This window comes from Neophocaena asiaeorientalis, unplaced genomic scaffold (genome assembly GCF_003031525.2).
Source record: "Neophocaena asiaeorientalis asiaeorientalis breed wild unplaced genomic scaffold, Neophocaena_asiaeorientalis_V1.1 scaffold119, whole genome shotgun sequence".
NCBI lineage: Eukaryota > Metazoa > Chordata > Mammalia > Artiodactyla > Phocoenidae > Neophocaena > Neophocaena asiaeorientalis.
Window position 1 is genome coordinate 1,993,672 of NW_020175821.1, and position 26,470 is coordinate 2,020,141.

At 49.1% G+C, this 26,470-nt stretch overlaps 1 protein-coding gene across 1 annotated transcript in view; it reads left to right on the forward strand.

Annotated features, from left to right (window-relative positions):
* PLA2G4E (phospholipase A2 group IVE) overlaps positions 1 to 26,470 on the forward strand; it is a 55,731-nt gene that overhangs the window by 26,787 nt on the left and 2,474 nt on the right. Inside the window, exons 3-17 of the mRNA XM_024732614.1 lie at positions 535 to 671; positions 4,386 to 4,517; positions 5,548 to 5,588; positions 7,503 to 7,545; positions 8,053 to 8,113; positions 8,729 to 9,066; positions 9,452 to 9,489; positions 11,363 to 11,498; positions 12,818 to 12,954; positions 15,299 to 15,521; positions 17,961 to 18,075; positions 18,630 to 18,767; positions 20,208 to 20,315; positions 20,864 to 21,067; positions 22,294 to 22,460. Of these exons, the coding sequence (XP_024588382.1) occupies positions 535 to 671; positions 4,386 to 4,517; positions 5,548 to 5,588; positions 7,503 to 7,545; positions 8,053 to 8,113; positions 8,729 to 9,066; positions 9,452 to 9,489; positions 11,363 to 11,498; positions 12,818 to 12,954; positions 15,299 to 15,521; positions 17,961 to 18,075; positions 18,630 to 18,767; positions 20,208 to 20,315; positions 20,864 to 21,067; positions 22,294 to 22,460 (2,018 nt within the window). The remainder of the gene's footprint in view (positions 1 to 534; positions 672 to 4,385; positions 4,518 to 5,547; positions 5,589 to 7,502; positions 7,546 to 8,052; positions 8,114 to 8,728; positions 9,067 to 9,451; positions 9,490 to 11,362; positions 11,499 to 12,817; positions 12,955 to 15,298; positions 15,522 to 17,960; positions 18,076 to 18,629; positions 18,768 to 20,207; positions 20,316 to 20,863; positions 21,068 to 22,293; positions 22,461 to 26,470) is intronic.

Here is a 26,470-nt window from a genome sequence, read left to right on the forward strand (position 1 = left end):
ATGGTAGTCCCTGCCCCTAGATCCTGCTGAATAGCTTGTTCCACTCAAGCCCTTCCCCGCTGGGGCCCTCTAGGCTGACTCCCAACCGATGGTGTCCCTTCTAATCCTTGTTGCTCCTCAGCCCAGAGGAAGAGCTGGGCCCTACTGTGGTTTCCCTGGTACCCTGGGCTAAGGCAAGAGATAAACTGGGCCCTTGGGGGCTAGTCCTCCAGATCTTCCCCTGGCAGAGGGAAAATTGTGCAACTGTACCTTGTCGCAAACCAACAGGTGTTTGCTCAGAGAGCCAGGGTGCTGCTGAGAAGAGCCAGAGGCCATCTGTGTCCACAAGAACAGTCAGTGGGACCTGGGTCCCCTCTGTGAAACCTCTAGCCTGCAGTCCGTTACCTTCTCAGGGTTCTGGGACAAAGGTCTCTGGAGAGTCAGAGCCATGAGTCAGGAGGGGACCAGAAGCTGGCTTCTGCCTCCACACTCTCTCCTCTCTGGACCTGGGTTGGCTCCTCACCCTTCCCTCCCACCCTTGTCTTCCTTGGACAGTAAGCCTGACAGACTGCTTTGTGAGCCTCTGGCTGCCCACCAGTTCTCATAAGAGGCTGAGGACTAGGACCATCTCCAACTGCCGAAACCCAGAGTGGAATGAAAGCTTCAAGTTCCAGATCCAGACCCAGGTGAAGGTGAGACGTGGGGGACAGCACCTGCCTGCCCTGCTTGCTATTCCCCTCCTTGTCCTTCTCTCTGATCATGTGCCCTTCTTATGACTATTTGTTTTTCTTTCTTTTTTTAAATTAATTTTTATTGGAGTACACTTGCTTTACAATGTTGTGTTAGTTTCTTGCTGTACAGTAAAATGAATCAGTTATACGTATACATATATCCCCTCTTTTTTAGATTTCCTTCCCACTTAGGTCACCACAGAGCGCTTGAGTAGACTTCCCTGTGCTATACAGTAGGTTCTCATTAATTATCTATTTTATCTGTAGTAGTGTATATATGTCAGTCCCAATTTCCCATTTCATCCCACCCGCCTTCCCCCCTTAGTAACCATAAGTTTTTTCTTTACATCTGTGACTCTATTTTTTCTTTGCAAATAAGTTCATCTCTACTGTTTTTCTAGATTCCAAGTATAAGTGATATTAAATGATATTTGTTTTTCTCTTTCTGACTTCACTCTGTTTGACAGTTTCTAGGTCCATCCACGTCTCTGCATATGGTACTGTTTCATTCCTTTTTATGGCTGAGTAATATTGCATTGTATATATGTACCACATCTTTTTTATCCATTCCTCTGTCAATGGACATTTAGGTTGTTTCCATGTCCTGGCTATCATAAATAGTGCTGCAATGAACATTGGGGTGAATGCATCCTTTCGAATTATAGTTTTCTCTGGATATATACCTAGGAATGGGATTGTTAGGTCATATAGTAGCTCTACTTTTAGTTTTTTAACGAACCTTCATACTGTTCTCCATAGTGGCTATAGCAATTTACATTCCCACCAACAGTGTAGGAGGGTTCCCCTTTCTCCACACCTTCTCCAACATTTATTGTTTGTAGACTTTTTGATGATGGCTATTCCAACTGGTGTGAAATGATACCTCATTGTAGTTTTGATTTGCATTTCTCTAATAATTAGTGATGTTGAGCACTTTTTCATGTGCTTTTTGGCCATCTCTATGTCTTCTTTGGAGAAATGTCTATTTAGATCTTCTGCCCATTTTTTGATTGGGTTGTTTAGTTTTTCAGGTTTTTTTGTTTTTTTTTCTTTTTTTTTTTTATTGAGCTGCATGAGCAGTTGGTATATTTTGGAGATTAATCCCTTGTCAGTTGCTTCATTTGCAAATATTTTCTCCCATTCTGAAGGTTGTCTTTTCGTTTTGTTTATGGTTTCCTTTGCTGTGCAAAAGGTTTTAAGTTTAATCAGGCCCCATTTGTTTATTTTTGTTTTTATTTTCATTACTCTAGGTGGTGGATTGAAAAATATCTTGCTGTGATTTATGTCAGAGAATGTTAGTTTCCTTTGTTGTGCAAAAGGTTTTAAGTTTAATCAGGCCCCATTTGTTTATTTTTGTTTTTATTTTCATTACTCTAGGTGGTGGATTGAAAAATATCTTGCTGTGATTTATGTCAGAGAATGTTCTGCCTACATTTTCCTCCAAGAGTTTTATAGTATCCAGACTTAGGTCTTTAATCCATTTTGAGTTTATTTTTGTGTATGGTGTTAGGGAGTGTTCTAATTTCATTCTTTTACATGTAGCTGTCCAGTTGTCCCAGCCCCAGTTATTGAAGAGACTGTCTTTTCTCCATTGTATATTCTTGCCTCTTTTGTCATAGATTAGGTGGCCATAAGTGCATGGGTTTTTCTCTGGACTTTCTATCTTGTTCCATTGATCTATATTTCTGTTTTTGTGCCAGTACCATACTGTTTTGATTACTGTGACTTTGTAGTATAATGACTATTTGTATTTTTTAAATAAATTTATTTATTTATTTATTATTTTGGCTGCATTTGGTCCTCATTGCTGTGTGCAGGCTTCCTCTAGTTGCAGCGAGTGGGGGCTACTCTTCATTACGGTGTGCAGGCTTCTCATTGCGGTGGTTTCTCTTGTTGCGGAGCACGGGCTCTAGGCATGCAGACTTCAGTAGTTGTGGCACGCGGGCTCAGTGGTCGTGGCTTGCGGGCTCTGGAGCGCAGGCTCAGTAGTTGCAGCACACGGGCTTAACTGCTCCATGGCGTGTGGGATCTTCTCAGACCAGGGATCGAACCTGTGTCCCCTGCATCGGGAGGCAGATTCTTAACCACTGCATCACCAGGGAAGTCCCTATTTGTCTTTCTTTCTACCGACTTCTTGTCCTCCTATCGACCTATCTGTCTCCCCACTTACCCACTCCTTCCTTCTGCCTGTCTCACGCTTGTCCCTCTAGGCATACTTATCCTTCTACCCTCTTTCCTGTCTCTCTTGTCCTACCTAATTGTCACTGGAACTGGATGTCTCCTGCCCCAAAATAGAGTGTGTTTCCAGTATCTTCCAGAACATACTCCAAGCAGGAGAATGTAGAGAAGAGCCATTCTACTCACTAGGCCCAAGACCAGTCTAATTCCAGCCAGAGGGCTTTCTCTATCTTAAATCCTTTTTAGATGGCTTTATTATTTCTAATTCCTTGGGTGTGTGTTCTTCATTTGTTGAGTTGCTGTTTCATGGTATTTGTCTTCTTCAGATATATGGTGACTCTAAGTTGAGCTCACATCTCCTGAGGGAGAATCCTCTCTTGAACATCCTGAGTTGTGACAGCTTCAGCAGGGTGCCCTTAAGACAAGCTTGGCCTCATCATGGAGGCATCAAACCCAGTCTTGAGGCATTTGAGGCTTGACAGCTCCATCAAGCTTACTGCTTTCATATTTTAGGGATGCTTTTCCATTCCGAGTTAATGACATATCCTTTTTGTTTTCAAGAAGGGCTTTATATTTATTGTTTTAAAAATGTCTTTTCTATCATATATATGGTTTTTGATGAGAAAGGGGGATTTCAGTTTGGGCTCAGCTTACCATCTTGAAAACAGAATTCGTGTTTCTTTTGTCTGAAGATCTGTGGGGCTGCTGGGTTGGTTCAGGGACACACCTGGTTTCTAGTCATTACAAAGTCAACAGATCTCATTCAGCTGGGAACCCCCAGAACCACCTCATGCCCACTAGATAGGAACCAAAGAGGCAAACCCAGCCCCAACCTACATCTCTCAGGATCCTTGGAAAAAGTGGCCTCAGAGGCCAATCCATGTCACCTAAAATCATTGACCTTAGAGTTCAGCCAGACGACAGGGTAGCTGCTCCATCCTTGACATACAGCTTTGGGACCATCCATGAGACCTCTTTAGGGGCTGATGAGCCAAAGGACAGAGTTCCAATATGTCATCCCAACCCAATCAAACCCTCTATAATCTTTGCCACATCACTCCCCTGGAGTGTGAAGATGTTAGCTTCCTTTAGCTCGGTTTTCTAGTGCCAAAGAAACTGTCTTCAGCTCCTGGGTCCCAATGCTGGATACATTCTATGTCTTGACAGGGGTCTTGTCTGCTGTGCCCTTCCATCTCTCCCCCAGGTGCAATGAAATCCCTCACACTTCACAAGCCCCTGCCAAGCTTGCAAAAGAGCAAAATTTCCCAGTAGGAGAATCAGAGAAGAAGGGCAGGAAGGCTTCAGAGAGTTGCAAAGAAGGGAATAGACACTTTCCTCTCTTAATTCATGTCCCTACAGATGTCCCTCACACCTGAGTGGTGCTGGCTCCCATCCCTCAGACCCACCTCCTCACTAGGACTGAGGTCAGGCTGCTCATCCTGGGGATGGGTTGATGCAACCTTTGTAACCAGACTTGCACCCTCCATTCTCCCCTAGAACGTGCTAGAGCTGAGCGTCTGTGATGACGACACGGTGACACCAGATGACCATTTATTGACAGTTCTCTATGACCTCACCAAGCTCTGCTTCCGAGAGAAAACCCACGTGAAGTTCCCACTCAACACAGAGGTGAGTGCAGGTGCCCCAGCCCTCAGCCTCCTGCTTCACGAGGGGCAGCTGGTTATTCCTATGATGTTGTTCTATGGGATCCTCTCTCTGTAGCCAGGTCAGGAGAAGATAGCACTGCTGTTCAAATCCCAGTGCTTTGGCTTACTATCAATAGCTCTGTGACCCTGCAGAAATTGCTTAATTCCTCTGAGTTCTGTTACCTCATCTATACAATAGTGATAGTAAGACCTACCACACAGGGTCACTGTGAGGCTTAAATGAGAATACATAATTAAGGCATCTAGCACTGTTCACAGTACAAAATGGAGACAGAATAAGTGTTGATTCCCTTTCTATCCTCAGAGTCCTGCTTCTGGGATGGTCCCAGGGGACAGAGGACAGATAAGGAGTGCAAATATGCAAATCAGAGAAAGTCAGAGCTGAAAAGGCCCAGGATGTTATCAATTCATTCAACAAGTGTTTGAATGCCCTATGGGCCAGGCACTGTTCGTGCACTGGCGACACCTCAGGGACAAGCATCCCTGCCTTCACCTGGCTTATACTCTGTGGGGAAATTAAGGTCCAGTGAGGGAGGTCATGACTTCCTGAAGTTACACAGCAAGAGATGCAAAGCAGTAGCTGAAGGAAGGGGCTCCTAGCCTTCAGAGTTGAGCTTGCTGGGGGCAATATCTCCCTTGTCCCAGGCCCTGAGCCCCTTGGAGAAGAAGGGGAGCAATGGAAGCTGGAGGGAGAGGATGAAAGGAAAATGTTCTGGGGCAGAGAGATTTACCTGCTGGGTCTAGGGGTCAACTCCACACCCTGACCCTCCCCTGGGTGGTCAGTGATGTTCCTGATATCAAAGACTTGGGGACAGAGGGAGGCAGAGGGGACAAAAAGAGCCAGGAGCAGCTGCCCCCACGCCAAGACAGCAGGACAGCCATGTGCGAAGGACAGGGGCAGGTCCACAGGGTCTCCTGGGATGGCACAGGATCCTGGTCTGCAGAGAGGCGTAGACACAGCTCACAACTGCAGTCTCTTCCTCCCCCTGCAGGGCATGGAGGAGCTGGAGGTGGAGTTCCTGCTGGAGGAGAGGTGAGTAGGACCCAACCCCCCAGGATTCCACCAAGGTCCTGACCCCAAAGCAGCTTCTGGGCACAGGCATTGTACAGCTGGGTCCTCCTTTCTGCAGTTCCCCACCCCCACTTCTACTCCCACCCTTGACGCTCCTCACTGTGCATCAGAATCACTTGGGAACTTCTAAATCCCATCGGTGCCTGGGCCCCACCCCTTCTCATCCAGGTCTACTGATGTCAGTATTGCTTTAAAGATCTAGTACTCTGGCCAAATCACCTGCCTCAGCTCCCCAGCATTTCTGAGAGTGGCCTCTGGGAAGACTTCCTGCCACCGTGGGGATGGGGCCTTCTTGAGGCCACGCTAAGAAAGAGGTCAGGACCAAGGCGTCTCCTCCTGGACCCAGGACTGTTAGAACAAACTCCCCCAAACCTGGCCTGAAGCAGAGGCCATGCCCCTCCGCAGTCAACTCTGGAACCAAGTCAAGGGGAGGCTCAGGACAGAGATGTGGGGTTATTTCTCATCATGTCCAATTAAGAAAAAGGTCCAGGGTCCTGGAGGTATGACTGTGCCGTGGACTCAAGTGGAATTGGGTCACAGAGCTGGAGTGTGGGAAGAAGAGGACACAGAGAGAGAAAGGAGAGGGAAGGGCGGTGAGGGAGGGGAGTAGGGTTCGTGCCGGGAGGGGACAAGCCTGCCCTGGGGCAGCAGTGTGCCTTGTGATTGGGCAACCAGCTTCTTAACCCTGGCAGAACTGAGTCCCCTGGACTTATTAACAGCCCAGGGACAGGGGGACAATGAGAGGCAGGAACAAGAACAAGAGGGCTTGTCAAATTCCACCCGGAGAATCCTCTGCATAGGGGGTCTTGGAACTATTTGAGGTGCCTCATTAAAATCAACTTAAATTAAAATTTAAATTAAATTTGACAAATTAAAATCAACTTTATTTGTTTCATATTAAAGAAAATCTGGGCTCTCTCCTTCAGTTCTTGGTTTGACAGGACTTTTAGGGGGAAAAACATTCCTTGGGTGAATTAGAAAGTGGCTTACAAAATGGAATACGTCAGCATTGGTAATCAGAGTTGATATGGAAACACAGTCATCTTGGGCTTAATTTTGACAAGGGAGGCTGTGGACTCCCCTAGGCGAATTGTAACCTTGGAGGCTTTCTCAGCTTTGTAACACAAGGACATTTCACACTCACCAGGCCCCTCTCTAGCTGGGTCAAAACTATTTGTTAAATGCACAAATTAAATAGGATGAGTCCGTTTTGCTACCAGAACTGTTTACATTTGCTCGAGATGGTGGGCTCTGGCCTTTTCTTGCAACCTGTTTATCCTCGTAACTCCATGCAGTTGCATCTGGTTGGACATAAAGAACAGCTATCCTTTAAGGAAGAAAAAGAAAAGAAACTCTTCTACTCCCTCTAACTTATAAATCTTTTTTTTTCTGGACATTCTATTTAAAATGTATGCCAGTTTTCTCCTTGACAATCTGCAGATCTAAGGTTTCTTAAGCCAATATTTTTCACAAGGATTAAGAAGGCTCTGCTATCTCCTTATTGACCCTGCGTAGGCTGTTTGTCAGCCTTGTGAGAAATCAGTCAAGAATGATATGACTTAGAGAATAGACTTGTGGTTGCCAAGGGGAAGAGGGGGGAGAGGAGGGTTGGATTGGGAATTTGGAATTAGCAGGTGCAAACTATTGTATATAGGATGGATAAACAACAAGGTCCTACTGTATAGCACAGGGAACTATATTCAATATCCTGTGATAAACCATACTGGAAAAGAATATGAAAAAGAATGAATATAACTGAGTCACTTTGCTGCACAGTAGAAATTAACACAATGTTGTAAATCAACTATACTTCAATAAGATAAATTTTTAGAAAGAACGATATGACTGACCAGGAGTTCTCATTTTGTTTTTCAGCCCCTCTCCACCTGAGAGTCTCATCACGAATGGCGTACTGGTGGTAATTGTCCTTCCAGGCTCCTGTGGCTCCAGAGGCCACCTGTGGCTGCTGCTCTTGGGAACAGAACTGTGGGAGGGAAAACCAGGCCCAACTTGGGCCCTTGTCCCAGAGCCTGCTAGGAGTCAGACTAACTGAAGCCAGACAAAGGGGTTGCGGGCAGTGGTGGGGGCAGCAGCTGGGCTCCTGCTCCTGGGGAGGAAACACCTGGACCAGCATCCCATCTCCCAAAACGATGACCTCAGCAATCTCCCTAATAAAGCACCCACTCTCAGAATCAGTCTCGTCCCATTTTCCCCCAACTCCAATCTCTCTATAAGCACAAGTTCAGAATTAAAAAGATTTTCATAATTAGGCTGTTGGTACAGCCATTTCAATTAGATGCATCTAAAGCCTCAGGATTCAAGGAAATCAATCTCTCCCCCAAAAATCAGTCTTTGGGAGTTTGTGGCCTGGTAGAGCATCCCCGGAAGCTTGTGCTCAAAATGACCTCCCCTTCCTTTGTTTCAGTCTCGACAAATGTCCTGCCTGGAGGTTCATGCAGAATCCAGGAGTCAGAAGAATAGGAAAAGTGAGCCCTTTGACTACCTCTGCCTGCTGGGGGGTGGGGAGGACAGTGCCACTTCCCAACCCTGTCAACACCAGTGTTGGCTGCTCTATGGCTGCCCTGGGCTCCATGGGGAACGCATTTTATAGCTGGCAGGGACCTAAGAGATCCGCAAATACGCGACTCTCCTTCTCACCACTCCACCCCATCCCCCCCATGCAAGGCTTCCAGCCCTGTCTGCAGAGAGGAGAGCGGCACAGCCCAACTGGCATGGGGGAGGGAGGGGGAAGCAAGAGGTTCTGCCCCCAAACTGGCAGCAAGGAGAGGGCCTGCTTTCAGTGCAGTGGGAAGGTAACTTCGGGGCACCTTGTGGAGGAGCAGAACCTAGGAGGACTAGTCCAGAAAACTCAGCCTCTCAGACCTCACACACACACACACACACAAAAGCCTTGGAAAAACGCAGATTCCTGGGCCCCGCCTGACCCTTCAGAATGAGACTCTCTGGGGCATTTTAACCAATGCCCTCGGTAATTCTAAACCCCTGTCCTGGGTGCCTCCCCTAGGCCTTTTATTGGGCCGAGTTGGGGTGGGAAGTGGGAGGCTTCCCAGGGGTCTCAGCCCTCTTGTCCTCTCTTCCAGTGAAGGACCTCCTGGTGACAGTGACAGAGTCCTTCGAGGACACCCAGCACATCTCACGCTGCCTGGAGCCCTGCGGCCCAAACCCTGCCTGCTTCCACTACCCCAAGTACTTCCAGCCCCAGATCCACGTGGAGGTGCCCAAGAGCCAGTGGAGCTCTGTGGTAGGAGGCTGCGGCAGTAGGGGGTTAGGGGCTGGTTCAGACTCGAGTTGGGAGGAGCCCCTCCCCTCACGAAACCGCCCATCCTTCCAGCTTTGCCGCTGCAACGCGTACAAGAACGACCCTGTGTGCCAGTCCCTGGATTGCCTCCCTGACGGCCAGGCGGTGACCCTGCCTGTGGTGAGGGCCTGGGTCTGGGAAGGGGTCCCTGAGCAGCGTAGCCTGGAGTGCCTGTGGAAGGGAGACGGGGAGAGCCTGGGGACCCCGGCGGGGAGCATGGCTCGTGGCGGGTCTCTCAGGCAGGGGTACAGGGGTCTTAAGGGAAAGAAGATTGCTGAGCTGCATTGTGGAGCCAAAGACAGGGTGCGGAAGCTGAGCCAGGTTGGGGGCGAGAGACGTCCGGAAGAGAACCTGTGTGCGCATGCGCGGGCGGGGCGCTGCATGCGCTAAGTCAAGCGTCCCGGGGTGGGGGCGGGCACGGTGTGGTGAGTCTCCACTAATTTGGTTGGGACCACTTGGCTCTGAGCTGTCATCCCTGACAAACTTTTCATCTTTCAATTCCCAGAACAAGAATTGTGAATTACACATGAAGTCTACACCCTGGTAAAGTGCCCTCATTCGGTCTGTCCCTCTGACTTATATATCTTTAGGGACTTAAAGTGGTATCTTGTTGTGGTGTTGATTTGCATTTCCCTGACGGCCAGGGATGTTGAGCATCTTTTCACAGGCTTATGGGCCATTTGTATATCTTCTTCGGAGAAATATCTATTCAAATCCTTTACCCATTTTTAAAGTGGGTGACTTGCCTTTAATTGTTAACTTGTAAAATTTCTTTGTATATTCTAGATACAAGCCCCTTGTCAGATATATGATTTCTAAATATTTTTCCTGTTCTGGAGATTGTCTTTCACATTCTTAATGGTGTTCTTTGAAGCACAGAAGTTTTCAATTTTGGTGAACTTCAGTGTATGTATATTTTTTTCTTTTGTCACTTGTGCTTCTGGTGACATATTTAAAAAACCATTGCCTAATCCAAGGTCATGAAGATTTACTCCCATGTTTTCTTTTAAGAGTTTTATAGTTTTAGCTCTCAATTTGGGTCCATGATCAATTTTGAGTTAATTTGTATATACAGTGTGAAATAGGGGTCCAACTTCATTCTTTTGCATGTGCATATCCAGTTGTCACAGCATCATTTGGTGAAAAGACTGTTCTTTCCCCCCTTTGAATTGTCCTGGCACCCTTGTTGAAAATCAAGTGACTGTAGTTTCCATTTACAATTTGATAGCTGTTTGTCCTTGGTCAAGTTATTAAGCCTCTCTAAATCTCAGTTTTTCTCACCTGTAAATTAGAGCAATACCAGGAGTACTGTTTATCATTGGGTTGCTTTGAGGATCCAGTGAGATAACACATGTGAAGAAATCAGTGACCTGCGAAGTGGGAAACTCAGAAAATATCAACAAATGTTATTATTATTGCTGTTTTATTATTCATTCGTTGTTGAGGCCAAGGGAAGATTTCCTCACAGCTGTGTCTGCAGGCCTATACCAGACATGAAGGAAACATAATGAGAGAGCTCCCAGGCTCTACCTTCAAGGAGATGTGACCTTTATAGTTACCAGGGTCACTAAGACTCAGGCTGGAAATTGTCAAGGTCCATTCTCCTGGAGTCACTGGGGAGGAGGGCCTTGGAGGATGCAAGGGATGTTGATGGGCAGAGGGAGGAGGCTCAGAACCCAGACTACTCCTGGGCTCTGAGAGCCGATGGACGCTTCCAGGAAGTAGCAGGAGGTGAGGTTGGACAGATCAGGTGGGGGCTTGGATGCCAGGCCAGAAGCCTGGACTTGCTCACATCAGGGATGTGATAAAAAGAGGGCAAGTGTTGGGCATGCTCTTCCTGCCCCACCCACCTTGCAGACCTGTGGGGGTGACAGGGTGAGATCAGGGATGTGAAGGGTTTTTGTCACACAGGATGATTTTTACTCTGGGAGCAGGAAAAGCTCACCAAGGAATATGAGCTCCATGAGAACAGGACCTTGTTTATCCAGCTCAGAAGAGCCCTACTGTAGAGCTTTATTCAGAGGGACTGGCCAAAAGGATCTCAGGGCCTCTTGCTACCCATGTCTGGCCTTGGGCTCTAGAAGGTGCCTGGGGGAAGGCTTTCAAGACTTTCCAGATCTCGTTGAAGAGGCAGAGGGTTCAGCGAGTCCCTAATTGTGTTGAGTACCTGCTTACAGTCCACCAGCTAAGGCTTTGGGGCTTTACATTTGTTATCTCATTAAGTGCTGAAGACAGTGCCAGGAGTTAAGCACGATTAGCCCCATTTTACAGATGAGAAAGCAGGGGCCCAAGGTCACAAAGGTGATTCCTGGCAGAACCAGGCTTCAAGCCTAGGTCCAACTGACCCTAAAGCCATGTCTTCTCCACGGAGGTGGAGTCTACAGACCTGCTAAGCCAAGCTCCTCTGTCCCCACAGCTCCGAGGCACTGGACGTGCGGCTAGGCTTCAGCCTGTGCCAGGCAGAGCTGGAGTTCCTGCAGAAGCGGAGGGTGGTGGTGGCTGAGGCGCTGAAGCAGGTGTTGCAGCTGGAGGAGGACCTGCAGGCAGACGAGGTGGGTGAGCAGAGGTCCTCTCAGAGCCAGGCTTGTCCTTCGAACACTGTGCCTGCCAGCTGCCCCCTGCAGTCCCTCCCTTGCCCCAGGGCAGCGTCAGCACTGCCTTTCCTGGTGGCCCTTACTGCTGAGGTTCCAGGTGCCCAGGTGAGGGCTGTGCTGGATGTGATTCAGTTGTGTTTTTGCAAGGGGCAGGAAGGGCAGAGTAGAGAGAAAGGAAGGAGCCCCAGCTGCTGCTCCCCGTGCGCTAACAGATCCTGAGATGATGAATGATGTCTTACCTACACGGGACAATGTGGCATCCTTTCCCCAGCCAGGAAAACACTGGAAGCTCCACCACCACCCACATTCTACACACCTCCACCCAAAAGGCCCTGGGCCTTTCATTCTTCAATTCTCCCTTCCCATAAATGTATGCGCACGTGCGCGCGTGCACACACACACACACACACACACACACACACACACAGAGAACGAACAGCAGTGGGGGGCTGGAGAGAGGCAGCTTCCTCACGCAGGGCCAGCTTCTGCGCACAGGGTAGATGATGGTACCTTTGCCAGAGCCCTCTGTCACCTTCCTGGTAGGGGCTGAGGCTCACACTCCCCTGAGCAGCAGGTCAGCCCTCGGAGAGCCCGCACTTCAGAGGCCAACCACAGGTGTAGACAGAGACCTCGTCCCTGAGGAGGGCTGTGATGGGGCTTCGGCCGACAGTACATCTTAACAGTCCCCACTCAGATGAAAACTGAGTGAGTCTTGGCAAAGACTCCACGCCTCGCTCTCCCATCTATAGGGAAACACACTGAGGACATCTTAAACCTAAGTAAACCCAGAGGTGACAACTGTGCTCCTTCCCACACCAAAAATCCATTTACCCCTGCTTTTACACATATGGTCTATAGGGACCACATACCATGTGCCAGGCCTGAGCCTGACATCAAATCCCTCTACAGCAGGTGCTGATTTGCAGCCATTAGGGAATCACACGCTAGCTGGGCTCTTGAGCGAGCCACCCAGCCCTCTGGCCCCAGTTCATCATCTGTTAACTGAGAGCTAGATTAATAGTGCCAAGAACTCTTCCAGCCATGGCCTTCTAATTTACCAAGCCCGACACCGACCACTGGGTTTGGAACTAAGGTCCAGTTCTAGACCTACCAGGAGGCTTGACACTCTGTGAAAGGCAGTTTTCATGTCACTCAGTCCCCACTCTCTGCTCTCTGTAGCCAGCTCTTCCTCTTCCACTGTTATTTCTAAGCTCCTGTCTCTCCAAGTCTTCCCCTACCCAGCATTGCCCCAGCAGTGTGCTTCCATGTGCCCCCAGGTCCCACTGATATCCATCATGGCCACTGGGGGTGGGACAAGATCCATGACTGCCATGTATGGCCACCTGCTGGGGCTGCAGAAGCTGAACATCCTCAACTGTGCCAGCTACATCACTGGCCTGTCAGGGGCCACCTGGTAAGGAGCGGGGGGCCACTGTCTGGTGAAGCCCAGAGCGAGCAGCCAACAGCCTGGCCGGCAGGCGGGGGTGGGGTCTCTGGTAAAGCTCATCCGCCCCAAGTTAGAGTGACTCGTGACACCTGGGCAGCTCTACCCCTCACAACTGTGTGACCTTGGGAATGCAGGTGAACTTCTCTGAGTCTCATTTTCTGTATCTGTAAAGTGGGGATAGTAATAGCCCTGACCTCATGGGGTTGTTGTGAGATGCTCTCCCAGTACTGGGTACACCAGGGACACGTGTTGGTCATGACTCCATTACTATGGCAGGGTCCCAGGAGCATGGCAGCCAGTTATGAGTGAACCACTGGTGCCACTGGTGCATCTCCCCAGCAGCTGCCCTCTCTCAGACTGTGCCAGGTCTTCTGGGGTGGGTGGAGCTGGCCCGCTGCTCTGGCTGCCACGTTCCAGCCCACCCCCAGCCCTGCGTGCTCCCTCTGCCCTGCAGGCATCCTCGGGCTCCCATCCTCACTCTTGCTGGTGAGCAGGGAGAGTGAGCCCTTAGCTCCCCTGACAGGTGAGGCCAGCACGAGGCCGGCTTCTCCACAGGAGCCACGGCACCTGGGATTCACAATGCCGGTGGCGGCCCACAAAGATGTTGTAATTTCTTTTAAGTTCTTTAAAAGAAACCTAGTTTGAAGAAAGTGTTTTAATATATAGTAATATATCACTATATTTGTCTTTATACAACAGTCATAGAAGATAATTTTTAATATTTTTATGGTGGAAGGGGCCCACCAAAGTCATAATGCAGCCCTGGTCTAGGGTGACCCAGGCCTTGTGACTACCCACATCCTCTCAGCCAGGGCTGCATCTTATTCTGTGTGTAACTAGTGGGCCTCAGAGCCCTCAACGTCCCAAGCTGTGTCCCTCATCCTGGAGGGGCTCTGGATAAATTTCATTTGAGGGGGTGGATGTGAGGAAAACCAAGGGTTCCTGGTGCACCAGAGGCCCCGAGGCTTCAGCCCAGGTGGGACAGAAGGATAGCTGACGATTACGGGCATTGCCTCTGCACCGAGCACTGGGGTGACTGCTTCCAATGGACTATCTCATTTCTTCTTCACAAGAAGACTATGAGGAAGATATTGTCATTGTGCTCATTTTACAGCTGGAGAAAGAAAGGAATTTGCCCAGGGTCACTCAGCTAATGAGCGGTAGAGCTGGGATTTCAACCCAGGCTGTCTGAGTCCAGGGCCCACATTCTTTTTTTGGGGGGGGAGGGGACCCACATTCTTAATCTCACCGATAAACCGCTGCCCATGGGTAGTAGGTTAAGGAGATAAACTTGCTTGCACCAGGGTAGAGGGGCACCTGCATCCTCCTGGCCTACCTCTGGGCCAGGCAGGAAACTGGGAGGAACTCAGACCCAGCTGGGGTGGGGGTAGGGTGTCTTCTGGCCTGGGAAAGCACTGGGAAGGAATTTTGTAAAATCAAAATCAATCATTTGTAATGTTTTTATAAAGCTTTTTAAAGGTATGAAAGTAACAGCGTGAACCTTATGGAGAGCAGGGTACTTTTTGTTGAAGAAACCTCCTGAAGGGCGAGGCCGCTCCTCAGACAGCTGTGCAGCTATAGACCGGGTCCACTGTGGGGAGGGGGATTCCTGGGTGCTGTCCTGACCTAGACTGAGAAAAGCCGGGTCCAGGCCAAGCAGAGGCAGACAGAGGCAAAGACCCAGGGCTAGGGGGATACCTATCTTTGTTTTACTCCTCTCCGCTGCCCACATAGAAGTTAAGAAGAAGAAGGGGAAGTAAGTCTTAGCTGGCATCACAATTATGGGAATTAATGTGGCAGAGTGGGAAGAGTCCAGGATTTGGAATCAGCAAAGCCTGGGGTCAAATGCTGGCCCCAGCACTTACTTCGTGCCCGGTACTGTCCTAATCCTTTTACATTGACTCATGTCATCTTCACAATAACGCTGTGAGGTAGGTGCAGTTATCATCCTTCTCCCCAGTCCACAGATGGGAAAACTGAGGTGAGGAGAAGTTAGGTACCTTGCCCAGATCCCATGGCTGGTGAGTGGCAGAGTCTGGTTTTGAACCCAGGAAGATCTGGGTCCAGAATCTTCACTGTTAAGCACTGTGCTCCACGTGGCACACGGCAGGCAGTCAAGAAATGGCAGCAATCGTGACTTTGAGTAAGAATGTTCTCCCCTCCCCGACCGGGCCTCACCCCATTTCCTCCAGGCCCCTCTCCTGGCAGGTGAGGGTTTCCCATGACCTACCCACCTCCTTTCCTGCCAGGGTCCAGGGTCGATCTGACCAGGGCTGGCTCAGCTCTCTCAGCCACACCTGTCTCTCTCCAGGACCATGGCTACCTTGTACAGTGACCCTGACTGGTCCTCCAAAAACCTGGAGCTTGCCATCCTCGAGGCACGGAGGCACGTAGTCAAGGACAAGATGCCCGCTCTGTTCCCAGATCAGCTCCTCAAATTCCGGGAGGAGCTGCAGCAGCGCAGGCAGGAAGGCTACAAAGTCACCTTCACAGACTTCTGGGGTCTGCTGGTCGAGGCCTCTCTGGGGGACGAGGTAGGTGCTCAGCTTCCCCTGGGCCCCAACCCGCCCGGGGCTGATGCCCAGCCCTCCGCCTTCACTGGGGCACCGGGAGGTACATCACAGCAGGAGGGAGTTGGTTAGACCTGCAGATGCACCCTTGGGCCTTAAGAAGCATGAGGCATCAGAACGCATGATGCAGGCAGATGGTGGGATTGTCTTCCCGAGTCCCTTTGGAGTATGACTGAAACCCTCACATCAGGGGTGACTTAGGTGCAACCTTTCCGAGAGGCAGCGGGCCCTCTGAGAACCTGTGAGAGAAAACGGGGAGGGAGCCATCAGAGTGTGATGTAAGCCTGACCCCAAGTGGAGGAGAGAAGGAAGGAAAGGCCAGGTGGAAGCATCCTAGCCCACTGTGCGGTCTGAAAGGTCAGCACAGTGACCCTTGCAGAGTTCCCCAGCCAAGTTGGCCATCAGAGGAGTCTGGCACCGCCCCCTCCCCTCCACCACAGTGGGCCTGCCTCAGGATCCCTGCCATGCTCAGTCATGGGCTGGGACCAGCCCAGTGGGAAGTGTGGCCTTAGAACAAACTCAGCCCTGAATTTCAGAGCATGGTAGCTGGGCCATCAGCCAATTGCACTCCTGTAGTTGGAGGTCTGCTGGGCCCCTTCTCATGGCCACCACACGGAGGATGAGCCCAGTGAGGTTCCTTCCAGCTCTGATATCCAATGGTCTGAGCAGTGTGTGCCCAAGAAGAGAAGCAGCCTGTGTTTGGACCCAGCTGCTGTGAGAGCCATGTGGGCCGTGGTAGGGCAGTGGGATCCCCATGGGATGCTGCCATCCTGGACATCAGGGTGAGCTCAGCTAACACCTGGACCCTTCTGACTGCCCAGGCCCCAGGGTGGAACCAAATTTGGCTGTTGCTTGACCCCAGAGTAGGGCTTCCCATCTAATTTCTATCCAGGCCTATGGCTGTCTGCCCCACTCCCAAAGGTGTCTGAAGAGTTCTGAATTCAAATCAGAACTTACCAGAAGGAAGAGGGACAGCAAATTCTTTTCTAGTAGATCCCCTCTTCCAGAAAACACAGACAATTTGAGCAACCAAGGATGGACCAAACCTCATCTTCAACATTCATTCATTCCCTCATTCATTCTTTCAACAAAATTAAGTACCTCCTGCATGCCAGGAACTGTGCTAGACAGTGGGGATTCAAACGCGGGCACTCACAGCCTTTGATGGATCCCTGCCCTTTCTGATAACCCACTGTCTACTCTTTCCACATGATGGAGCAGGGCAGGCGGAGGCTGAGGGTGTTGGCTTTTGGATTCAGGCAGGACAGGATTTGAATTCTGGCTCTGCTCTGCGCTGTTCCTTAAATGGGAATTTCATCAACCGTTTCGTCAACAGTTAATATTTCTTAGAGTAGTTAGTGCTCCAAGTGGTGAGGAGGAAAGCTCCAAGGCTTTTAACATTAGAGTCTGAGCATTGCCCAGGGTTTGGTGTAGGAAGGAGCCTAGGTTCCTGGGAAAGCAAGTCTAGGATTGATGGAAGGAGGCCTCTGCTCTTCCACTCTGGCCAAGGCAGGAGCTCTTTTGCCTCAGGCCCCCTTGACAATGAGTGTGGATTGGACTCTTCCCCGAGTCTGCAACTTCCTCTCCTTCCCTGACAGTCATTGCTGTGGTGCCCATATCTCTGGGCCCACTTCTGACAGGCATCCTGTTGGCCTTGCAAGGGAGGCCTAAGAGTTGTTTGACCCACACATGTTTACCATCCCACACAGGTTCTGTGCCTTTACACACTCGCGCAACCATGGATGTCACCCACCAGGCAGCTGCTTGGCCTGGGGTCAGAGCCTGGTCCTCTAAAGCCTCCACTGGCCTTGTCTACACTGGCTGATTCACTTTGGGAGGTGGCCTGTGGTCCAGGCTGATCTGCAGGACTCCCACTTTGATTACACCACTTAGTGCTCTGGGGGCTTAGAGGGAATTTGACTGCCATCCGGTGCCAAGTTTCCAAATCTTTTGTTTAAAAAGAAGAATCTTTTTTTGCCTCCCAAATGAATTTGTGAGAGAGCCCAACATGCAAAGCGGATTTTTAAAAAATGGAGCTGCTCTGGTTTGAGTAGGGTGGAAGATGATGAAGAGGGGGTAGTGGTGGCCTCCTCCACCCCTGCCTTTTCATTCTCTGGTCCCTGAGACTCGAGGAGAACCCCAGGGCTCTGAAGGACAGCTCTAAACTGCAGATCCAGTCCCACCTGTCCATGTGTCTGGGGTGATGAACAGCCCAAGGATGCGTGAACATTTTCTGGGTACATTTTAAGAGCAGCTTTGACTGGTGTCAGGTGAGACCTCCAGAGCAGCCTGGTGGGCTCAGGAGCCTGGTGGGCTGCCAGAGGTCCAGACTGTCCTCTTATTCTGCACCACTTCCTGGCTGCTTGTCTGCTCCTTCTCCTTAACCATTATTTTTCCACACAGAGATATGAATGCAAACTGTCAGATCAGAGGGCTGCTTTGTGTCAGGGCCAGAACCCCTTGCCCATCTACCTCACCATCAATGTCAAGGATGATGTAAGCAACCAGGATTTCAGAGGTAACACTGGTGGCTAGCAATTTCCCCGGGGCGGGGTGGGTCCCTTCTCAGCGGGCAAAGGCACTCAGTACCCCAGCGCACACATCCCGCCACCATACCTTTGCCAGCCTCCACACCAAGAATGTGCTGACAGCCGAAGAAATCCACTTGGCTACCCGCTTCTGCCCAGACACGTGTAGCTGGTGGGCAGCAGGGGTCCTATGGCTCCCCTGAGCAGAGATTTGATGGGATAGAGGAAATAAAGGTCGTGAAGGGAGAGAGTCCTAGACATTTCTTAAGCTGCCAGGATGGAGGGACTCTAGAGACCTGCCCTGCTTCGGGGTCCGGTTTTGGTCCGGGTTTATGAGGCGCAAACGAGCCTGTGCAGCTTGCAACACTGAGTCTTGCCGGGCCAGCAGAAGCCGGTCACGGGCGCCCCCCTGTGCCCTGCGGGGGAACTGCGGCCTCCCCATCCCAGGCTCCTCGCGGCCGGGGAGACGGCGCGAGCTGGGAGAAGGGTGGGCGGGGCCGCCCCGGCCTGAGACTGACACCCTGCCCTGCTGCTTCGTGTGCAGAGTGGTTCGAGTTCTCCCCCTACGAGGTGGGCCTGCAGAAGTATGGAGCCTTCATTCCCACCGAGCTCTTCGGCTCCGAGTTCTTCATGGGGCGGCTGATGAGGAGGATCCCAGAGTCGCGGATGTGCTACATGCTAGGTGACTCCTGGCTGGGGGCGGCCCCTGGGAACCCCGCCCCGTGCGGAACAGGCTCCGCGTTTGATTAGAGGAATGACGAGGAGACACGGTCTGTTCCCCCAGGATCATGTGCCAGGTGCTGGTGCTGGTTTGGGTTATCCCTTGGGCATATGACCCTCCTGGTATTTGTCAGCATACCCTCATTCCAGGAGACGCTCCGGAGCCTCCCAGCCTCCCAGACTGCCCTGATCTCCCTGTGAGCCTGTGGGCCCAGAAGGACCTGACAGGGGCTCCTGGGTCACTGGGGAACAAAGGGGACTCTCCCAATGTCCTGGTCTCCAGTCGTCTCCCTGGTGTCCGTTCAGAACCAGACTGGGAGTTGCAGGCTGAGATGGAAGCTTCTGGAACTTCTACCCCCTTCCCCCTGGTTCCAGGAAGCAACATGCCTGTTTCCGGGGCTTGAAACAGCCCCTGGGATCCAAGGGGCCAGAGGGGACCTCAGGGTGAAGACAGAGTGTCTGGGGAAGCCTGGCCCAGCTCCCAACACTATGTTCCCTGGTCCTCCAGAAGCCAGGCCCACTGAGTGCAGGGGCCTGACTGTGATGTCCACTCGTAGAGTTCTCCCCTTCAGAGCCCAAAGTACATCTGTCAAAGGGCAACCGCAAAAAACGGACCCATTTTTACAGCCTCAACAACAGTTATGCCCTTATTTAAACTAGTTGTCTGCCTCCCCCTCCCTTCCATCTATCCCAAATCCAACCCATCCCAGAAAGTCCCACTTAAGCCCCATTTCTTCTGGGAAGTCAGCCCCGAAGCCCACAGCCCCCAGCAGCCTCTCCTTCCTCTGAACACCTGTGCTGTTGAGCATGTGGCTCAGAGATCTGTAGGTGAGACACTCGGACTTGAACTCTGGTTCCCCATTTATTAGCTGTGCAAAGCAGGCCAAATTACCTAACCTTCCCGAGCTTCAGTGTTCTCATCTGTAAACTGGGCTTAAGAGTAAAACCAACCTTAGGGAGGATTCAAATGGGTCAATGTACGTGAGTGATTTCACGTGAGTATTATTATTACTGCGTTGTACTTTTTAAATCACAATAAGAGATGGTGTTACATTTATTGAGTGCTCACCATGTGCCAGGCGCTGTCCTAAACTAGTGTGTTAACTGATGCAAGGGGTGACTTCTGGACTTGAACTTGAAGCCTGCACTTGTCAGCATTAAGTCTCTCCTGGGGCTGTGCCTTATATGCCTTCATACCCTCTCCCAGTTCCAAGAGGAGAGCGGAGAAGAGTTGAGTCACTTATGTCGAGCTGCACTGTGGGGAGAGGGAAATGAAAGCCTGTCCCACTCCCTGAGCAGCTTGACTTGGAGGGGGCATCGAGTCCAAGGCAGAATCAATCAGTATTTGGGTGGGCCTGGAGGCTCTTGGGCAGAGCGGCTCACTGCTGGTCCTGCTCCCTAGGTCTGTGGAGCAGCATCTTCTCCCTGAACCTGCTCGATGCCTGGAATTTGTCCCACACCTCGGAGGAGTTTTTCCACAGGTGGACAAGGGAGAGAGTGCATGATATAGGTGGGTGACCCACCGGCTTCCCCTCCTGGTTGGGCGATGGCGGGGGTGGGGAAGGTGGATCAGCAACTGAGGACCAGTCCACCTGCCACGTGTTTCAACATCATCCCTATGGCCCACGGAAATAGGAAGGCAGCTAGGGGGTCTTCCCTGCCTGGAAAGGAGGGTGATTGCAGTTGGATACACCTTTGCCAGCTCTGGCCTGGCCCGGGGGAGTGGATGCACCGTGTGGTAGGCTTGGAAGAGCTGCACGGCACCCAGGAGAGCTGCAGAGGGTGGGGATCTATGAATGCAGTTAAAGGTCACCCTTCTGGACTCTGTGTTTTCTCTGGAACCCCTCCTTGCCTGTCACCCCACTCCTTCTCCTCTACCCTGCCCCTGTTCTATGTCTCTCCCCTGGGTCCTCCTGGCTCCGAGAACTAGACAAGGAAGGTGTGCACTGCACTTACAGGCTGACCCCTGGGTGCGGGGCAACCATGCGGTGCTTCACCTGGGCAATCTGGGGACTCCAGCTCTGTAACCTGTCCTCCATCCACCCCCCTCCCCTGCAGAAGATGAGCCACTCCTACCTGAAATCCCCAAATGTGATGCCAACATGCTGGACACCACGGTGGTGACGCCAGGGTCATGGCTGTCCAATACTTTCCGCAACATCCTCACCTCCCGGGCCTTTGTGTCTGAGTTCCACAACTTCCTGCTGGGGCTGCAGATGCACACCGACTACTACCAGAACGGCCAGTTCTCCACGTGGAAGGGTAACCTTACCTGCTGCCCCTTGAGGCCTACCTCTGTTTAGAGGAAAGGGAAGTGGATGTGGAGGAAGAAAGGATGAGAAAACTCCTCTGCCCATGTTCACTGGGCCCAAGTGGCAGACTCTCCCCATAGTGTATTCTACATCTGGTGATGCCTTGAACAACAGGTGGAGTGGGGGTGTATTTAATTAATTGAATCTGTACAATGACTCTATACGGCATCTGTATAACAATCCCAGCAGGTAGAAGTTGACCCCATTTTACAGTTGGGGAAGTATGGGCCCTGACTTTCTACAGTTGTGTTCTGGGGACACCTTTTTTTTTTTTTCCTTCATTTTAAAAAAAATGTATTTATTTTTGGCTGCGTTGGGTCTTCGTTGCTGTGCGCGGGTTTTCTCTAGTTGCGGCAAGTGAGGGCTACTCTTCGTTGCGGTGCGCGGGCCTCTCGTTGCAGTGGCTTCTCTCGCGGCAGAGCATGGGCTCTAGGCACGCGGGCTTCCGCAGTTATGGCATGTGGGCTCAGTAGTTGTGGCGCACAGGTTTAGTTGCTCCGCGGCATGTGGGATCTTCCCGGACCAGGGCGCGAACCCGTGTCCCCTGCATTGGCAGGCGGATTCTTAACCACTGCACCACCAGGGAAGCCCCTGGGGACACCTTTTAATGTAAGTGCTGCCCCCGGAGTTGGGCAGGGATGGCCCAGCCCAGGCTCCTCCCAATGGTGAGTGGCAGAGCTGGCTCTTAAACTGTGGTCTTGCAGCTTCAACTCAGGACTTTGTCCCCACCCTGCTGAGGCTCTAAATTTGACTTTCCACCATCTTTGGTATTTTACTTGGCCACAGCCTGCAATGGCTGCTTGAGCCTAGGCTAATAATCTTTGTCCTCACTATCCGGGGCAGAAAAGGCAGCTGGCTCTGGGCCCACGGTTTGCACTAATTTATAGGATAGTCTTAAGCCCCTGCTACACCACAAATTCTGTGGCTGAGCCTTAGTGGGCTTTCTGTGCATGTTCCATAAAAAACTTGCTAAACTCCCCAGATAATGCTGTTCTTCTTCAGCCTACCCAGGGGGACACTGGGACTCACCGGGTACCCTGGCCAAGGGGAGGGCTGGAGGCCAGGCTGAAGTGGATGAGCTCCGGGCAGGGCATCCCATCCCCACCAGGTGCCTCTGACCATCTGCTGAGATCAGGGCGCCAAGGAGTAAGGATAACCACAAGCCTTGACTTTCAGACTCGGTGCTAGATGGCTTCCCAAACAAGCTGACAGCGTCCGTGAACCACTTGTGCCTGCTGGACACTGCATTCGTCATCAACTCCAGCTACCCGCCCATCCTCAGGCCGGAGAGAAAAGCTGACCTCATCATCCACCTCAATTACTGTGCTGGGTCCCAGACAAAGGCAAGTTTGGCAAAGAAAGGCTCCCACCCCACTCCCCACAGGCTCCTAGACTTAGCATCGGAGAAGCTCAAGCCACCATCCCTGATGGAGGTTACACCTCCAAACCTCAGGGGCGTAGCCCGCTGGCCCTCATGCAATGGGTTTACTAGATTCACTGAGCTAATTCCAATTTTATTCTTACATTTGAGCATTTCCCATATTTGGCAATTCTTTAGCTGCAAAATAAAAAAGAGTTTAAAAAATAACCTTAGGGCTTCCCTGGTGGCACAGTGGTGAAGAATCTGCCTGCCAATTCAGGGGACATGGGTTCGAGCCCTTGTCCGGGAAGAACCCACATGCCGCGGAGCAACTAAGCCCGTGCACTACAACTACCGAGCCTGTGCTCTAGAGGCCACGAGCCACAACTGCTGAGCCCTCAAGCCACAAATACTGAGCCCGCGTGCCACAACTACTGACGCCCGTGTGCCTAGAGCCCGTGCTCTGTAACAAGAGAAGCCACTGAAGTGAGAAGCCCACACATGGCAACGAAGACCCAATGCAGCCAAAAATTAATTAATTAATTAATTAATTTAAAAAATAATAATAATAACCTTAATAGAACCCAGTCAATTGTAAAGTTTTGTACCACTTCAGGACCTTGTAATGTCCTATGTTCCAAGTGATCACATGGTCTCCCCACTACCAGGAAGTATGAGCCTCCATGTAATTACACCAAAGAGTTAGGACCAGAGATTTTAATTTATTTTTATTTATTTCCTTTTGAAAAGTTCTGGATTTTCAAGGGAAAGAAACTGTTTTTTGGTCTACTTTATTTATTTTATTATTATTTTTTATACAGCAGGTTCTTATTAGTCATCAATTTTATACACATCAGTGTATACATGTCAATCCCAATCGCCCAATTCAGCACACTACCATCCCCAGCCCCCTGGGGTTTTCCCCCATTGATGTCCATAAGTTTGTTCTCTACATCTGTGTCTCAACTTCTGTCCTGCAAACCGGTTCATCTGTACCATTTTTCTAGGTTCCACATACATGCATTAATATACGATATTTGTTTTTCTCTTTCTGACTTACTTCACTCTCTCTGACAGTCTCTAGATCCATCCACGTCTCAACAAATGACTCAGTTTCGTTCCTTTTTATGGCTGAGTAATATTCCATTGTATATATATATACCACATCTTCTTTATCCGTTCGTCTCTCAATGGGCATTTAGGTTGCTTCCATGACCTGGCTGTTGTAAATAGCGCTGCAATGAACATTGGGGTGCATGTGTCTTTTTGAATTATGGTTTTCTCTGGGTATATGCCCAGTAGTGGGATTGCTGGGTCATATGGTAGTTCTATTTGTAGTTTTTTAAGGAACCTCCATACTGTTCTCCATAGTGGCTGAACCAATTCACATTCCCACCAGCAGTGCAAGAGTGTTCCCTTTTCTCCACACCCTCTCCAGCATTTATTGTTTGTAGATTTTTTGATGATGGCCATTCTGACTGGTGTGAGATGATATCTCATTGTAGTTTTGATTTGCATTTCTCTAATAATTAGTGATGTTGAGCAGCTTTTCATGTGCTTCTTGGCAATCTGTATGTCTTCTTTGGAGAAATGTCTATTTAGGTCTTCTGCCCATTTTTGGATTGGGTTGTTTGTTTTTTTGTTATTGAGCTGCATGAGCTGCTTGTAAATTTTGGAGATTAATCCTTTGTCAGTTGATTCATTTGCAAATATTTTCTCCCATTCTGAGGGTTGTCTTTTCGTCTTGTTTATGGTTTCCTTTGCTGTGCAAAAGCTTTGAAGTTTCATTAGGTCCCATTTGTTTATTTTTGTTTTTATTTCCATTACTCTAGGAGGTGGATCAAAAAAGATCTTGCTGTGATTTATGTCAAAGAGTGTTCTTCCTATGTTTTCCTCTAAGAGTTTTATAGTGTCCGGTCTTATATTTAGGTCTCTAATCCATTTTGAGTTTATTTTTGTGTATGGTGTTAGGGAGTGTTCTAATTTCATTCTTTTACATGTAGCTGTCCAGTTTTCCCAGCACTACTTATTGAAGAGACTGTCTTTTCTCCATTGTATATCTTTGTCTCCTTTGTCATAGATTAGTTGAACATAGGTGCATGGGTTTATCTCTGGGCTTCCTATCTTGTCCACTGATCTATGTTTCTGTTTTTGTGCCAGTACCATATTGTCTTGATTAGTGTAGCTTTGTGGTATAGTCTGAAGTCAGGGAGTCTGATTCCTCCAGCTCCGTTTTTTCCCCTCCAGATTGCTTTGGCTATTCGGGGTCTTTTGTGTCTCCATACAAATTTTAAGATGATTTGTTCTAGTTCTGTACAAAATGCCATTGGTAATTTGATAGGGATTGCATTGAATCTGTAGATTGCTTTGGGTAGTATAGTCATTTTCACAATATTGATTCTTCCAATCCAAGAACATGGTATATCTCTCCATCTGTTGGTATCATCTTTAATTTCTTTCATCAGTGTCTTATAGTTTTCTGCATACAGGTCTTTTGTCTCCCTAGGTAGGTTTATTCCTAGGTATTTTATTCTTTTTGTTGCAATGGTAAATGGGAGTGTTTCCTTAATTTCTCTTTCAGATTTTTCATCATTAGTGTATAGGAATGCAAGAGATTTCTGTGCATTAATTTTGTATCCTGCAACTTTACCAAATTCATTGATTAGCTCTACTAGCTTTCTGGTGGCATTTTTAGGATTCTCTTTGTATAGTATCTTGTCATCTGCAAACAGTGACAGTTTTACTTCTTCTTTTCCAATTTGTATTCCTTTTATTTCTTTTTCTTCTCTGATGCCATGGCTAGGACTTCCAAAACTATGTTGAATAATAGTGGTGAGAGTGGATACCCTTGTCTTATTCCTGATCTTAGAGAAAATGCTTTCAGTTTTTCACCATTGACAATGATGTTTGCTGTGGGTTTGTCGTATATGGCCTTTATTATGTTGAGGTAGGTTCCCTCTATGCCCACATTCTGGAGAGTTTTTATCATAAATTGGTATTGAGTTTTGTCACAAGCTTTTTCTGCATCCATTGAGATGATCATATGGTTTTTATTCTTCAATTTGTTAATATGGTGTATAACATTGATTGGTTTCCGTATATTGAAGAATCGTTACATCCCTGGGATAAATCCCACTGGATCGTGGTGTATGAGCCTTTTAATGTGTTGTTGGATTCTGTTTGCTGGTATTTTGTTGAGGATTTTTGCGTCTATATTCATCAGTGATATTGGTCTGTAATTTTCTTTTTTTGTAGTATCTTTGTCTGGTTTTGGTATCAGGGTGATGGTGGCCTCATAGAATGAGTTTGGGAGTGTTCCCTCCTCTGCAACTTTTTGGAAGAGTTTGAGAAGGATGGGTGTTATTTCTTCTCTAAATGTTTGATAGAATGCACCTGTGAAGCCACCTGGTCCTGAACTTTTGTTTGTTGGAAGATTTTTAATCACAGTTTCAATTTCATTACTTGTGATTGGGTTCAGTATTGGAAGGTTATACCTTTCTAAGAATTTGCCCATTTCTTCCACGTTGTCCATTTTATTGGCATAGGGTTGCCTGTAGTAGTCTCTTAGGGTGCTTTGGATTTCTGCAGCGTCTGTTGTAACTTCTCCTTTTTCATTTCTAATTTTATTGATTTGAGTCCTCTCCCTCTTTTTCTTGATGAGTCTGGCTAATGGTTTATCAATTTTGTTTATCTTCTCAAAGAACCAGCTTTTAGTTTTATTGATCTTTGCTATTGTTTTCTTTGTTTCTATTTCATTTATTTCTGCTCTGATCTTTATGATTTCTTTCCTCCTTCTAACTTTGGGGTTTGTTTGTTTTCTTTCTCTAGTTCCTTTAGGTGTAATGTTAGATGGTTTACTTGAGATTTTTCTTGTTTCTTGAGGTAGGCTTGTATAGCTATAAACTTCCCTCTTAGAACTGCTTTTGCTGCATCCCATAGGTTTTGGATCATCGTGTTTTCATTGTCATTTGTCTCTAGGTATTTTTTGATTTC